General features: G+C 42.3%; 1 protein-coding gene across 7 annotated transcripts in view; it reads right to left on the reverse strand.

Moving 5' to 3' along the window:
- The window catches only part of PRUNE2 (prune homolog 2 with BCH domain), a 380,051-nt gene that overhangs the window by 93,236 nt on the left and 271,665 nt on the right, over window positions 1-15,150 (reverse strand). For all 7 annotated transcript variants that reach the window (XR_016315157.1, XR_016315158.1, XR_016315156.1 and 4 more), the window contains 2 exons: window positions 6,868-6,929; window positions 3,945-4,145 (listed from right to left, as the gene is read on the reverse strand). Coding sequence is in view for 4 of the 7 variants with exons in the window: in XM_089691098.1 (XP_089547224.1) it covers window positions 3,945-4,145; window positions 6,868-6,929 (263 nt within the window). In the remaining 3 variants the exon portion in view is untranslated. The remainder of the gene's footprint in view (window positions 1-3,944; window positions 4,146-6,867; window positions 6,930-15,150) is intronic.

Below are 15,150 nucleotides of genomic sequence, written 5' to 3' on the forward strand. Positions count from 1 at the left end.
AGGCTATCCCTAAACTCTTGACATACAGTATAGGCAAAATGCACATGTATTTCCATTCTTTTTTAATACATTTTTCAACAATATTTTACTTCATTGGAATATTATTTAATAACATCTTCAATGTGATTTCCACCACTTGTGATACAAAGTTCCATGCGCTTTGCAAGATTCACATGAAACCGATGCAATAACGCCACATTTCCATCAATTTGAGCACATTTGTTCATGATGCATGTGATAATTGTGCGCTTAGACACATGGACGCTGACCACCATTTTGTTAAGGTCTACCATCTTGTATCATGATCTGAAAATATCATTCTCACTCCGTCCAGTCCCCCAACCCTCCCCTTTGAATGGAATGTGGTCTGTGTGTGAACTGGGGTCACAAGTGCATAAGGCACAGCTTGAAAAACTTCATTCCTAATTAAGCCTAGTGCCAGAGTGTCTGACAAACACTTTCCTCAGCCCGGTCGTAAAATCAGAACTCAGTCGGTCACTTGACATGTAAGCATTACAGCAGGGGCCATAAAACGTACATCCCACATGAGTCGTTTTTCATACAAATTCATAACTTCAGCAGGAACTAGGGCACATTGAGATAAAATATATATTCAGATAGGTCATTTTAATACGAGTCACATGAGACCTTACATCTCTATGTATCATCTACAAGAGGGTAGAAAGCAATATATTTTTATCTGGAGTGGCAGGATATGCCATAATTGGTATCTGGATGTTCAGAATATGATTCTGCATAATAATCTGCCAGTTGCTAGGATGCTACCTGTACCTATTGAAGGTTATTGACCATGGTATAAACTTGCAAGGGATTTGGTGATAGCCTGGGTCCCCGCCTAACACCCATCCCCAAATGAGTCGATTGGCCCTTTGCTTTCAGGAGACACCCCTTTGGGTTCCTTGAAAAAAGGCTGGCATGCCTGGAGAGAGGTAAGAAGAAATACTTCCCTTTTAACATCAGGAACATCTTTGGGAGAAAAGCAACCTTTTTGTTCGGACGACTGGATTCTGCTCAAACCAAGGACTCTTACAAGTATCCTGCCTTCTGAAACTTCTTTCTTTTATTTCTCTGTTGTTTATTGCTCTCTCTTTATATATACATATATATATATATATATATACTATATTATTTGCTATCACACTACATTGTGTTCTAAAAATTTAAAAACTATAAAATAATGTGCAACTTACAGCTGCTTGTGCCAGCTCAAATGGTCTTGCTGAAATCTGTGTTTCCCAAAGTTTTCAACACTAACTTAAATTTCCTGCTAGGTTTACTTGCTAACAGACTTCAGATTCTCTTGTTCCACATACGGCATACATGCTGTTTACATTTAGAATGATGATCCAGTTTTACTAGTTTATTTTTGATAGATATGATCTACAATCCTGTATAAACCTGATTTTATCTTTTCCCACAATCAGTGACTGTTGTGTGCTAAAGTAAAGTCTTAAAAAAAACACTCTACTTCTTTTGTAAATATTTTTTCATGGTTTGCACTAGAAATATGATTTTAGAGTCTATAGAAAATAAACAACTCAAATAATAAAATTTCAACTTTCAATAGGTTGTTACACAAACTCTAAAATGAAAGAGCACGTTGTTGATCATAATATTAATGAAAACCTGGATCATTACAATTACATCACAGTGGTTTAAGCATACAGCAAACCAAAGTTGGCAACTTTAGAGACGGTGGACACCAGCTGCCCATTCTGAGCCATGCAGTTGCCCAGCTACTGTGCATGCCATTGCACAACATATCTAGACTTTCTGGGGAGGGGGCACCTTGTTATCTTCTCTTTGGGTGCCAGCTTTGACCTTAGATTTTAATGATAGCCAGACTAGTTGTTACCTAATAGCCAGGTATAGGTACTCCCTCCTTCCATGTTATCCCTAGTCTTCGCCCCCTACCCATCTCCGAGCACCATCCCTTGGTTCCACCCCCTACCCACCACCTAGTACAGACCCTTTTAGAGAATACAGAACCAAGTATAGTTTGTGGCGCTAAATAATTTGTATGGAATTTGCTAATGATCACAATAAAAGCAGCTTGCGGTGCAGAAGCAACAATACACCACCAGCAACAGCAGATCATCCCAAGCAACAATAGACCCACAAAACAATACCCCCTTCAGAAAAAATAGATCCACCCCAGGAAAAATAGATCTCCCAGCAGTCAACATCAATGGACCCCCCAGCACCCCTTGCCATTACATACTTTAAGTGCTGGAGGTGCAGAACCCTGCGTTCCCACTGAAAAATAATCCCTGCAAATAGTATAATATGCACAATGAACTAACCTACCTAATGACAGTTTTGATAAATATTTTCAGTACTTTGCATGTGACATATTAAATGAAAACCAACAGCGTTGGTAGTATAAGTAGAAGTATAAACAAATACCAAACCCAGCTACTCTGGGATACAAAAACCTCATAAAGTAAACAAAAAAAAATCCTTTACCCTGCATGACTTCTTCATTTCTGCCTCAGAAGCTCCCTCTCCCAGACACTGCAGCTCACATACACATACCAAAATCGAATTCTTTGGCATCAACTCAACTCGCCGTGTTTGGAGGAGGAGAAATGCTGCCTATGACCCTAAGAGCACCATCCCAACTGTCAAGCATGGTGGTGGAAACATTCTGCTTTGGAGGTGTTTTTCTGCTAAGGGGACAGGACAACTACACCGCATCAAAGGGACGATGGACAGGGCAATGTACCGTCAAATCGTGGGTGAGGACCTTCTTTCCTCAGCCAGGGCATTGAAAATGGGTCATGGATGGGTGTTCCAGCATGACAGTGACTCAAAACACACGGCCAAGGCAACAAAGGCTCAAGAAGAAGCACATTAAGGCGCTGGAGTGGCCTAGCCAGTCTTCAGACCTTAATCCGATTGCAAATCTGTGGAGGGAGCTAAAAGTTCGAGTTACCATATGTCAGCCACCAAACCTTAATGACTTGGAGAGGATCTGCCAAGAGGAGTGGGCCAAAATCCCTCCTGAGATGTGTGCAAACCTGGTGGCCAACTACAGGAAACGTCTGACCTCTGTGATTGCCAACAAGGGATTTGCCACCAAGTACTTTTTTTTTTTTCCTTTTTGTATGGTTGAACTGGATGTACTTTTGTCTTTTTTCAGCCTGACCAGGGGTGGACTGACAACTCATGGGGCCCCCAGGCAATAGGGGATCATGGGGCCCCTGTGTCCTCACCCACACCCGAAAAAGCCATGAATAATACCAGGGGCATCTCATGGGGCCCCCTACTGACCCGAGTGCTTGAATGGTCAGTCCGCCCCTGAGCCGGACTAACTATGTAACTATGTGTAACTATGTACTAAGTCATGTTTTGTGAAGGGAATCAAATACTTATTTCCCTCATGAACATGCAAATCAGTGCATAATTTGTTAGACATGCATTTCTTTTGAATTTTTTGTTGCTATTCTGTCTCTCAGTGTTACAATACACCTACCATTCAATTTTTAGAATGATCATTTCTTTGTGAGTGGGAAAACATTCAAAATCAGCAGGGGATCAAATACTTATTTCCTTCACTGTGTGTATATATATATATATATATATATATATATATATATATAATATCATACAAGAATCATACAATAACTAAAATCACATTGGGTTTGATTTACTAAAACTGGATAGTGAAAATCTGGTGCAACTGTGCATGGTAGCCAATCGGCTTCTATGCTTGTTCAAATAAAAAAAATCAGGAAGCTGATTGGTTTCTAAGCACAGCTGCACCAGATTGTGCACTCTCCGGTTGTAGTAAATGAATCCCATTGTCTAGCGTGATAAACAAGACATGATAGATGATTATTCTGAAAGAGTGGGAATCCTATCATATACTGTATAGAACTAATAAACCTGTATTGACAAGCAGCAGATAATCATCATCTTACCTTGACCTGTGTAGTCAAAGGAATCTGCTTCATCTGGAGTATCAAGATCATCTACATTAATGTCCAGTTCATCTGGGGTGTCAAGGTTGTCATCAGACAATATGGAACCTTCGCTGTGGTCCAGAGATAAGTTAATGTTTGGAGCTGTGAGCTTTATTTTTCTGGCGTGAGAACCATTCAGATCCAGTGAATTAGGAGGTTCTAAAAATACAGTAAAATTTTGAGATAAAAAGTATGTTTTTTTTATTTTTTTTGTTTATAGCAACACCAAGATTTGTTCCTATCTGAAGAAACACATCTGTTAAATCAGCCCAGGGGTTATAACAAAGAAGTAGCTACCCATTAAATTTTACAATGAATGAATATAGTTTACCTTTGTTATAAAATGTTAAAAGCTGGCCTCTTTTGATAGCCTGGATGATTTGACTGCTGAAGTCCATCACTAGAGTATTGCTCAGACCATGTTGATAATCTAACTTGTCATAAAATAATTCAGTAACCTTTGCTAGCAATGAAGGAAAAGTGATTGGATTTTTACTTTTATGAGCTTGTACTAAACTGTCTAGTTTTAGTTATAAACTAGTTAAGCTGCCTTTTTTTAGTTAACATAAACAAACTATGCATCTTGGTAAATTCCAAGATACGTGCACTTAAAGTGGTTGTAAAATTGAGACATGAAATATGAACAAAGCATATCCCTCTATAGTGTGTATTTGTCTCAATACAGAGCACTGAGTGTCATTTCTCTCTGCTGTCTTATTCCTTCTGAGAAGTTTTCCTGACACCATAAGAAAAATGGTGATGGGGAGGGATCTCCAGCTGATTTACCTCAGCTCTTCTCCTGTGGAGGGGGGGGGGTGACTCTACCCTCCAAACAGCTCTCAGAACTCTCCTCACTGAGCTCTGCAGAGTGTAATTTCAGCTCTCCGCCCCGTTTTCTGAACATTCAGTCAAGCTTTATATTATCATCACTTTGAACGGATGTAGAGAAGAGAAGACTGCAGATAAACAGGTACACCTTATGTAGGAGGATTTATTTCATATCTGTGTATCACCTGAGGCCAGTCACTTCTGTGGATATATGTAAAGCTTTGCAATTATTTTGAGGTACCAAAGATTTTAAATATGTGTTTGATGTATTATTAATCTACTGTAAAGTCATGGAATCATTATCAAACACTTTACAGATTGTGTCAGATATTAAATGAATTACTTAATTGAATTGAAATTGCTAAACAAGTACATAAAAAAATAACACACATACAGTAGATGAATATAACCTTACTTAAAGGAAATGTTCCAACAAATCATTGTGTGGCTGATTGTTCTACAGCCTAATTAGAAACCAAGAAATGCAAACTGTTTTCTTCACAAGTGAAATTAAAGTTGAATCACTTCCCGTGTTTAAAAATAAATCATGTTCAGCACCACTGTGACAGTACAAGTGTAACTTCACAGGATAAAGCTATCATAATGAATAATTAGAAATGTTCACAACATGCTTATAATTAAAGGAAAATTACAGCCAAAGCTCTTTGGCTGTACTTTTTCTATGGATCATAGGAGTACAGTTTGTTCTACACTCCTGTGGCCCCTTTTCAGCCAAAAGTGGGCTAAAGTCCACTGTCAGTTGACACCACACAGCCAGTCCAGCTGGGGAAAGATCCCGACTCTAAAGTCGGGATCCACCCAGATGTCTGGACTGACACCTGGCCAGTCGCTCCTGCCCCCTTCACAGCCCATTAACCACTTGCTAACCACGCTATAGCCAAATGACTGCTACAGCGCGGTTGTCCAGTTCTGGGAGGGTGTCATATGTCACGCGCCCCCAGCAGTGCGCACCCCGCGATCACCATGATCGCTGTGTTCTACGGACACAGCTGATCACGTGATGAGGTAAAAGGCCAATCACAGCAGCCTTTTACCATGTTGTCAGCTGTGTTTAATGACACAGCAGATCACGGAGTAAATAGAGTTGCTGGTTATCGGCAGCAATTTCCTCATGCTGTCACAGCGTGAGGAAAGTACTGCCGAAAACTGCCAACTGTCGCACAGCAGATCGGCACTGATGATTAGTGCCCTGATCAGCAGTGCCCTGCAGGGCCACCCAGCAGTGCAATCCACCAGTGCCCATCAGTGCCACCCACCAGTGCCCAGCAGTGCCTCCCACCAGTGCTCAGTAGTGCCTCCCACCAGTGCTGCCCAGCAGTTGTGCCCAGCAGTGCCGCCAATCAGTGCCACCCATCAGTGCCCATCATTGCTGCATATCATTGCAACAGCATCAGTGCCTTCTAATCAATGCCCACCAGTGCCGACTCATCAGTGCCACCTCATCAGTGCAGCCTATCAGTGCTCATCATTGCTGCTTATCCATGCCACCTCATCAGTGCCCATCAGTGCTGCCTATCACTTTCCAGCAGTGCTGCATACTAGTGCAGCCTCATCAATGCACATCAGTGAAGGAGAATTACCTGTTTGCAAAATGTTATAATAGAAACAAAGAAAAACTTTTTTTTCAAAATTTTTGCACTTTTTTGTTTATAGTGTAAAAAAAACACCCAGAGGTGATTAAATACCACCGAAAGAAAGCTCTATTTGTGTGAAAAAAAATGATAAAAATTTCATATGGGTACAGTGTTGCATGACTGTGAAATTGTCATTCAAAGTGCAACAGTGCTAAAAGCTGAAAATTGGTCTGCGCACGATGGGGGTAAAAGTGCCCGGTAGGCAAGTGGTTAATCCAGTGAGTGCTGAGGAGGGGCTGAGCAGACAGTGGTGACTGACAGTCACTGCTCTCTGCTCAGAGTGGCAAAAAGAACTGAGCGATCAGTGGTGTCTGATCACTCAGTTCTCACCCTTAGAGCCGGCAGGGGACAAAAATCCATACTTCTCTTTTAAGGAAGATGTCATTGACATTTCTTACCAGGTCTGATTTCTGCTGCATCGTATGGGATGTCCATTCCCACATCATCCAATACTGTTGATCTGAAAAAAAAGGACTCATATTAGTTCATATGTTTTGGACATATAATTTAAATATTAAGAGATACTATATTTACCTGTCTTAAAAAAAAAAAATATCATAGCTAGGTGTTTGCTAACCATATGCAGGTTTATCTGGCTTCCAATTAAAGTGGACCCTGCATGAAAATAATTATATCCTAAAAAAATTTTTCTCTCCGCTATGTGAGATAAATACAATGTGTAAACCATTACCCTGTCTCATGTTCTGGAGCAAAGTACTTGGCCCCAAGCACTGCATGCTGCTGCTGTAGCTTAGAATAAAACTTTTTTTATTTGTAAATACCTGTATAACATCTGAGATTTCCTGGTCAGATGCCATGTGATATAGCTATCTGCCCCCCACTTCCTTTTTATATGCTCCTGAAGTAATCATTGGCTTGCAGTCTTAGGTTACTCATATATAAAACCTTCAAAATATACTCCCATATATAAAATTAAAGGAACATATGGACCAGACTGTGCTGCTTTGGAATACAGATGCACTGTTTACATCACCAATGGGTCTGGAAAGGCTTACCCATGTGTTGTTATCTGTTGCCTGCAATGACTATAGTCAATGGTCCCGCAGGGGTGGAGACTGAATACAAGGTACAGGAAAAAGGGACATTGGGGAGAGGATGTCAGTACATGCACGAGGCTGGCACAGAGTTTGGTGCACTGGTTCAATGTGGCTGTCCGGCTGAGTTAGGTGTGTCCTTGACACTGCTCACCCATAGGAGGCTGGTGAGCCTTTGCATGCTGTTGTACAACTGTGCCAACAGTAGTGGAAGAATGAGAGCTGTTAGGGAAGAAACAGCTACCCTGGAATTGGTTTACAGGTTTGGAAGCACTCCCTGAAGGTTTCAGTAAAGTTGAGTGGAAGTAGACCACTTGCATTTACAATTCTGTGTCACAAACTTCAGGAAGAAGGACAGCTGCTACTGAGGCACAAGTAAAGTAACCTTGCTGCATTCAAGTTAATCTGGTAGATGCATATTTAAAGTCTACTAACCCATGACCCAGTAGTGGCTGGAGAGTTCTACAGAGTTTCTTATTGGCCTGCTACGATGCTCCATGCACCATTCTACCAATGGAAATTACTAAACAGGACCATCTTTGCACAGCCAGTTAGCCTTTTGGAAGGGGCTGTTACCATCAGTTGCCCAGAGACTATAGTACAAAGTGTTTTTATTGCATGCTTTCCTTGGTGAGGTGCTGGGTGATTAATGAACATTTTAAACAGTTAATTTGCCTTCTATTTGCAAGTGTCGAAAGTCCCTGTGGGCTTTGCATTTTCCTGTTTAACTATTTATTTTTATAATTTGAACTTGCCTATAATGTTTGTAACGTAACAGTGCTGGAATTCAGGTTCTTTATCAAGGTTAAAGTGGAACCAAAAGCGGAAATACTTACCCGTTCTCCAAAGCAAGACGCTGACATCTTCTTCCTGGCTTCTTCCATCTTCCTGGCTTCTTCCATCTTCTTCCTGGCTTCTTCCATCTTCTTCCTGGCTTCTTCCATCTTCTTCCTGGCTTCTTCCATCTTCCTCCATCTTCTTTCTGGGTTCTTCCATCTTCTTCCATCTTCCTCCATCTTCTTCCTGGCTTCTTCAATCTTCTTCCTGGCTTCTTCCATCTTCTTCCTGGCTTCTTCCATCTTCCTCCATCTTCTTTCTGGCTTCTTCCATCTTCTTCCATCTTCCTCCATCTTCTTCCTGGCTTCTTACATCTTCCTCCATCTTCTTTCTGGGTTCTTCCATCTTCTTCCATCTTCCTCCATCTTCTTCCTGGCTTATTCCATCTTCCTCCATCTTCTTCCTGGCTTATTCCATCTTCCTCCATCATCTTTCTGGCTTCTTCCATCTTCCTCCATCTGCTTCCTGGCTTCTTCCATCTTCCTCCATCTTTTTTCTGGTTTCTTCCATCTTCCTCCATCTTCGTTCTGGCTTCTTCCATCTTCCTCCAGCTTCTTCCTGGCTTCTTCTATCTTCCTCCAGCTTCTTCCTGTCTTCTTCCATCTCCATCTTGATTGGCCATTGTGGAATGAGATCACACCTGTTCATGCACTGTGCATTAAATGTAAACAGAGCTGTGCATGCTCATGTTTATTCCTCATAGGATTGGGAACAGGGAGGTAAGGGCATTTTATTGCAGAAAAGACACTGCATGTCTCTTCTGCAATAAAATGTCTGCCTCTTTGCAATTTTTTATTTTGTGCATTTAGTTCCAGTTTAAAGTTAAAGTGCAAACTCCTGCTCCCTGTCAATCAACTGTCAAGAGTCCAAAACTTTAGTAGGCAGCCAAGGCTTTGACATTATCTGTTTATTTCATCTCACCTTCTGTCCTGGTGACCATTGTTAACAGCACAAAACATTAGGCGAAATGTAATACTACACAGTCCTTAGAGAAACAGATGTAAAGCTGGCCATACATCAGTAGAACTCCATTAGAAATGTTTTGTTTTACGAATGTTCAGTTGACTTGCTAATTGTTAGTGGAGTCGATTCGATGTCCATTTTCAACCACAGTGTTAAGAAAACTGGGGTTTGGAGGATTTTTTCCAGTGAATGAATTTCTAAAGTGTACTGTATGTGGTTTTTGCTCAGAATACTTCATCCGTATTGTCCCCTCACTGCCTCCATACTTACCTGAGGCCGAGCTTGATCCAGCACTGTGCCCATCTGTAGCAGCTCTCTCCTCTTCTTCTTGCTCTCCCAGGCTTGGCTGAGAGCAATGTGAGCCATTGGTTTTCGCCGCTGTCAATCAAATCCTGTGACGAGGGAGTGGGAGGTGAGGTTGAGCTTTGCTGTCTGTGTCAATGGACAAACACAGCGGGCTCAGGATTGAGCATGCAGGTGTGCGATTATAGATAGTAGCTTCCTATTGCGGTGCACCAAGAAGAGGAGAAGCCAGGAGAGCTGGGGACCTGAGAAGCAGAGGTTTGGGGTCAGCTCTCTCCTCTTCTCCTCGCTCTCACGGGCTTGACTGAGAGCAATGAGAGCCATTGGTTCTCTCTGCTGTCAATCAAATCCTGTGACGAGGGAGCGGTAGGCAGGGTTGAGCCTCGTTATCTGTGTCAATGGACAAAGACAGCGTGGCTTGGGATTAAGCATGCAGGTGTGCGATGACAGAAAGTGGTTTCCTATGGCGGTACAGAAAAGGAGAAGCCAGGAGAGCTGGCGGGGGACCCTAGAAGAGGAGGTTTGGGGCAGCTCTGAGCAATTTCATTGCACAGAACAGGTAAGTATAAACCTGTTTGCAACTTTATAAAAAAATTAAATATTAGACTTCACAATCACTATAAAGGAGGGCAAAATCCTTTTTTTTTTTTACACTAGACCACATATAACAGAGAGAACTCCTAACAGTAGTGGATTGAAACATTTCCTAAAGAGTCAACCCTTACTGTTTTTTGTCATTTTTGTTGTTGCTGTTTTAACTAATCATTTCCAAGCATGAGATAAAACAAAATGAATCTAATACATTTTGTCTGTGGTTGTTGCTGATGGGAGTACTAGCAGCAGTTTGTAACTGTAGTGGCAGCTGCTAACAGTGGTGGTCAATGCTTTTCTGTTGTATGACAATTTATATATATAAAAAAGGTCTCTTTAAATAGCACAAATGACATATTGCTTGATCATGTAGCCTAATATTTTAATGGCCTTTTTTAATGGTTGGGTATTAGAATAGCTGCAGATAATTGTGGTACTTGTGCTAGTGGTGTTTGCTATAAATCACAAAGTCTCTTTCTTTCTTTCTTTCTTTCTCTCTTTCTTTCTCTCTTCTTTCTCTCCCTCCCTCTCTCTCCCTCTTTCCCTCTCCTCTCTCTTTCTCTCTCTCTCTCTTTTACTCTTTTCTTTCTCCCCCCCTCACTCTCTCTTTCTTTTTCTCTCTCCCTATTTCTTTATTTTCTTTCTCTCTCCCCCTCCCTCTCTCTTTCTTTCTTTCTTTTTCTTTCTTCCTTCCTTTCTTTCTCTTTCTTTTCTCTCTCTCTCTCTCTCTTTCTTTTTCTCTTTCCCTCTCTCTCTTCTCTCCCTTTCCCCTCTCTCTCTCCTCCCCCTTCCCCCCCTCTCTTTTTTCTTTCTGTCTCACTTTCTCTTTCTTTCTCTCTCTCTTTTTTTCTTTTTTTTTTCTCTTTCTCTCCCCCCCTCTCTCTCTTTCTTTCTCCCCCCCCCCCCTCTTCTCTCTCTCCTCTTTCTTTCTTTTTCTCTTTCTCTTTCTTTCTTTTTCTCTTTCTCTCTCTTTGTTTTTCTCTATTTGTTTTTCTCTATTTGTTTTTCTCACTTTTTCTTGCTTTCTCTTTTTCTTTTTCTCCTTCTTTTTTTCTTTCTTTCTTTCTTTCTTTCTTTCTCTCTTTCCTTTTCTTTCTCTTTCTTTCTCCCTTTCTCTTTCTTTTTTTTTTAATAACTACTGGAGTTATTGGCTAGCGGTGACTGACAACAAAGACAGTATACTTATGCTGTATATTCAATATACTTCTTTTGTTACATTGTACTGGCAGTAAAAATATCCCCTAGCTCTGCAGGTTTTTGGACTCTGTTGCTTGCATCAGCCTTCTTCGTTACTTTGGAAAACTTGGGGGACATTGCTAGCCTTCATTTTGCATTACAATCTACGTATTTGTTTAGTTTATCTATGTTGGAAATATTGTGGTCTCTTCTGCTGTGCTCTGTTATTTCAGTTATCGATGTCAGCACAGAGCTTCCACTCATATCCCTGTTATACAGATTGTTGCTTTGGTTACTACTTAATCAACCCTTTTAGGCAAGCACAGAGTTCTTATTACCATTCTGTTTTGCAGTAGTCAGCATGGGATGGACATATAGGGGAGACAGGCTTCTATGTAGTGTTGCCTGAAGAAGATATAGGAGGGTGCAGTAAGTGGGGATTTGTGGTGATGGAACATTTGCAAGAAGGTGCAGGAGAGGAAGAAAGTAAAGAGCAGCAGATTAGATGCAGCAGACTTGTTCCTTCTTTGGCACTTTAGTCTGCAGGCACCTTCCCTGTGTTGGAAGGGAGAGAGGTGCCAGAGAAAGCGGACTAACAATAGGGAGAGATGCTGTTTCCACACAAGGAAAGGGAGAGCTGTCTTAGGCTCCGTTCACACCTATGCTGTTTGCTTTTTGACTGTTTTGCAGTGCTTTTCGCAATTAATTTCTACACGCATTTTTGCTGCAATTTGCGTTTTGTTCAGCTTCTTTTTTTTTTTTTTTAAAGTGGAACTTTTTTTTTTTGCTGGGCAGAATAAAAATGCAAAACACAGCAAAATTGTGGCAAAAATCGCACCTGAAACGCAATACCATGCATTTCAGCAGATGCTCCATTGAACTCTGTTGTAGCAAAAATGCTGCATTTTGCTTTTAAAAAAAGACCCTGACCCTTTCCAAAAATGCAGCAGCTCCAAAAAGCATAGATATGAACATGTTCCATAGGAAACCATGTTAAATGGACTGTAGTGAGTTTCTGCAAAAAACACTAAAAAACACATTTTTGTGAACGGAGCCTTAGAGCAGGGAAAGGTGAGACAGCAGGATCTGCCAGAATGTAAGATAATCTGAATGCAGGGTCATGGATAAGGGGGTACCAACAGTCCTCCTATACGGGGCCCAGGCTAGCAGGGGGGCCCAGGCAGCTGGGGGAATCTGATGTGGGCAGGGAGGGTGATCGGCATGGTGTGTGTATGGGGGGGGGGGCAGTTACTGGAACCAACCCCCTATATGGCTCTCTCTGCAGCAGGTGAAAGCTGACTTCTTCTCCTCTCCCTCCTGATGGGTTTCAACTGCTGCAGAGAGAGCCATACAGGGGATCAGTTCCAGTAATTGACCCCCTCCCATACCCATCACCCTCACTGTGCACCATACATTTCCCCCCTGCTAACCAGGCCCTCTTGTGTGCCCCCACCCCTGCAGTGCTGCCTGCTTTCCTCCTCTCTTTTCCACCGGTAGCTGCAAGCACACAATAGGATCATGCAGGATGGAGAGTGGGGGAAGGGTCCAGAAAATACATCACATTTACCAGCCCCTTTCTTTCCTTCCTGAATGAACACAATGTAATTATCACTCGCTGTGTTCATTCATAACTGAAACATAGAAAACCGTGTTCTGTTTTTTTTTTTGGGGGGGGGGGGGGCTGTCAGGTTGGCTGTATAGGGCCCCACAGTTTTTAACAGCAACCCTGCCTGAATGAGAGCTGAGCTGCAGCAGGGTAACTTATGAGGGTGGGAGTTGTCAGACAGGGAAAAGAGGCAGCAGAGGGCTGTGCAGAAGGTCAAGGTATAGGGTTGGGAGCTGTCAAAGGGGAAGAGCAGCCAGGGAGCCTCTGGAGCAGGGAAAGGTGTGGATGTAGAAGCTATCTAAGTGGGAGAAAGGCCAATAAATAGCTATGTTGGAGAAGGGAAAGATGTGAGAGCAGTAGCTGTCAGAAGGGAAGCAAAGCCAGATGAAAGCTGAGTAGGGAAAGTTGTGGGGATGGGACCTTTCAAAGGAGGAGAGAGGCCAGAGGATAGCTGTGCTGGAGCAGGGAAATGTGTGAGAGCAGGAACTTTCAGAGGGGATAAGAAGCCAGGTGAGAGCTGTGCTGGAGCAGTGAAAGCTGTGGGGATAGTAGCTGTCAAAAGGGAGAGGGGCCAGGGGAGAGCTGTGCTGGAACAGGGAAAGATGTGAGACCAAGAGCTGTCAAAGGAATAGAGAAGGTGGTGGAGAGGTATGCTGGAGCAGGAAAAGATGTGGGGTGGGAACTGTCAAAGGGGGAGAGTGGCTAGAGTATAGCTGTGCTGGAGCAGGAAAAAGTGTGAGAGCAGGAGCTGTCAATGTAGACGAGGAGCCAGATGAGAGCTGTTCTTGAACAGGGAAAGTTGTGGGGATGGGAGCTGTCAAAGGGGGAGAGGGGCCAGTGGATAGCTGTGCTTGAGCAGGGAAAGGTATGCAAGCAGGAGCTGTCAAAGTGGTAGAGGAAGAGGTGGAGAGCTGTGCTGGAGCAGGGAAAGATGTGAGGGTGGGAGCTGTCAAAAGAAGAGAGGAACCAGGGGACAGCTGTACTGGAACAGGGAAAGGTGTGAGCAGGTGCTGTCAGAGAGGGAGAGGAGTAGACAGAAAGTTTTACAGGACAGGACAAATGTACATTTGTGTTCAAAATAATAGCAGTCAGACATCACTAACCTGATCAATCACTGTTTTTGGTAGAAATGATATTTCTACATGGCAAATAATTTACTTGCAGGTGTAGTAGAGTAATAGAAATCCAACAGACCCAACAGTCATGACATGCATGCTGCTGATTCTGTGTAATTGAATCACTATTTGAAGAGGGCATGTTCAAAATAATAGCAGTGTGGAGTTCTATTAGTGAGGAAATTCATTCTTTGAAACACAGGTGGCAATTATTGCCCTTATTTAAGGAAGGAAAGCAGCAAATGTTGTATATGCTGGTTACAGTGCATTTCTCTCTGAAATTCCGAGGGAAATGGGTCATTCCAGACCTTGTTCAGAAGAGCAGCATACCTTGATTAAAAAGTTGATTGAAGAGGGGAAAACATATAAAGAAGTGCAGAAAATGATAGGCTGCTCAGCTAAAATGATTGCAAATGCTTTAAAATGTCAACCAAAACCTGAAAGACGTGGAAAAAAGCGAAAAACTACCATTCGAATGGATAGAAGAATAGCCAAAATGACAAGGACTCAGCCAACAATCAGCTCCAGGAAGATCAAAGAAGGTCTAAAGTTACCTGTGAGTACTGTTACAATTAGAAGACGCCTATGTGAAGCCAAGCTATCTGCAAGAAGCCCCCGCAAAGTCCCACTGTTGAAAAAAAGACGTGCTGAAGAGGTTACAATTTGCCAAAGAGCACATTGACTGGCCTAAAGAGAAATGGCGCAACATTTTGTGGACTGATGAAAGTAAGATTGTTCTTTTTGGGTCTAGTGGCTGGAGACAGTTTGTCAGACGACCCCCAAACACTGAATTCAAGCCACAGTACACTGTGAAGACATTGAAGCATGGTTGCGCAAGCATCATAATATGGGGATGTTTCTCATACTACGGTGTTGGGCCTATTTATCGCATACCAGGGATCATGGATCAGTTTGAATACATCAGAATACTTGAAGAGGTCATGCTGCCTTATGCTGAAGAGGAAATGCCCTTGAAATGGGTGTTCCAACAAGACAACGACCCCAAACACACCAGTAAACGTGCAACATCTTGGT

Source organism: Staurois parvus, unplaced genomic scaffold (assembly GCF_062004578.1).
Source record: "Staurois parvus isolate SC_StPar_1 unplaced genomic scaffold, SC_StPar_1.0 ptg000549l, whole genome shotgun sequence".
NCBI classification, from domain to species: Eukaryota; Metazoa; Chordata; class Amphibia; order Anura; family Ranidae; genus Staurois; species Staurois parvus.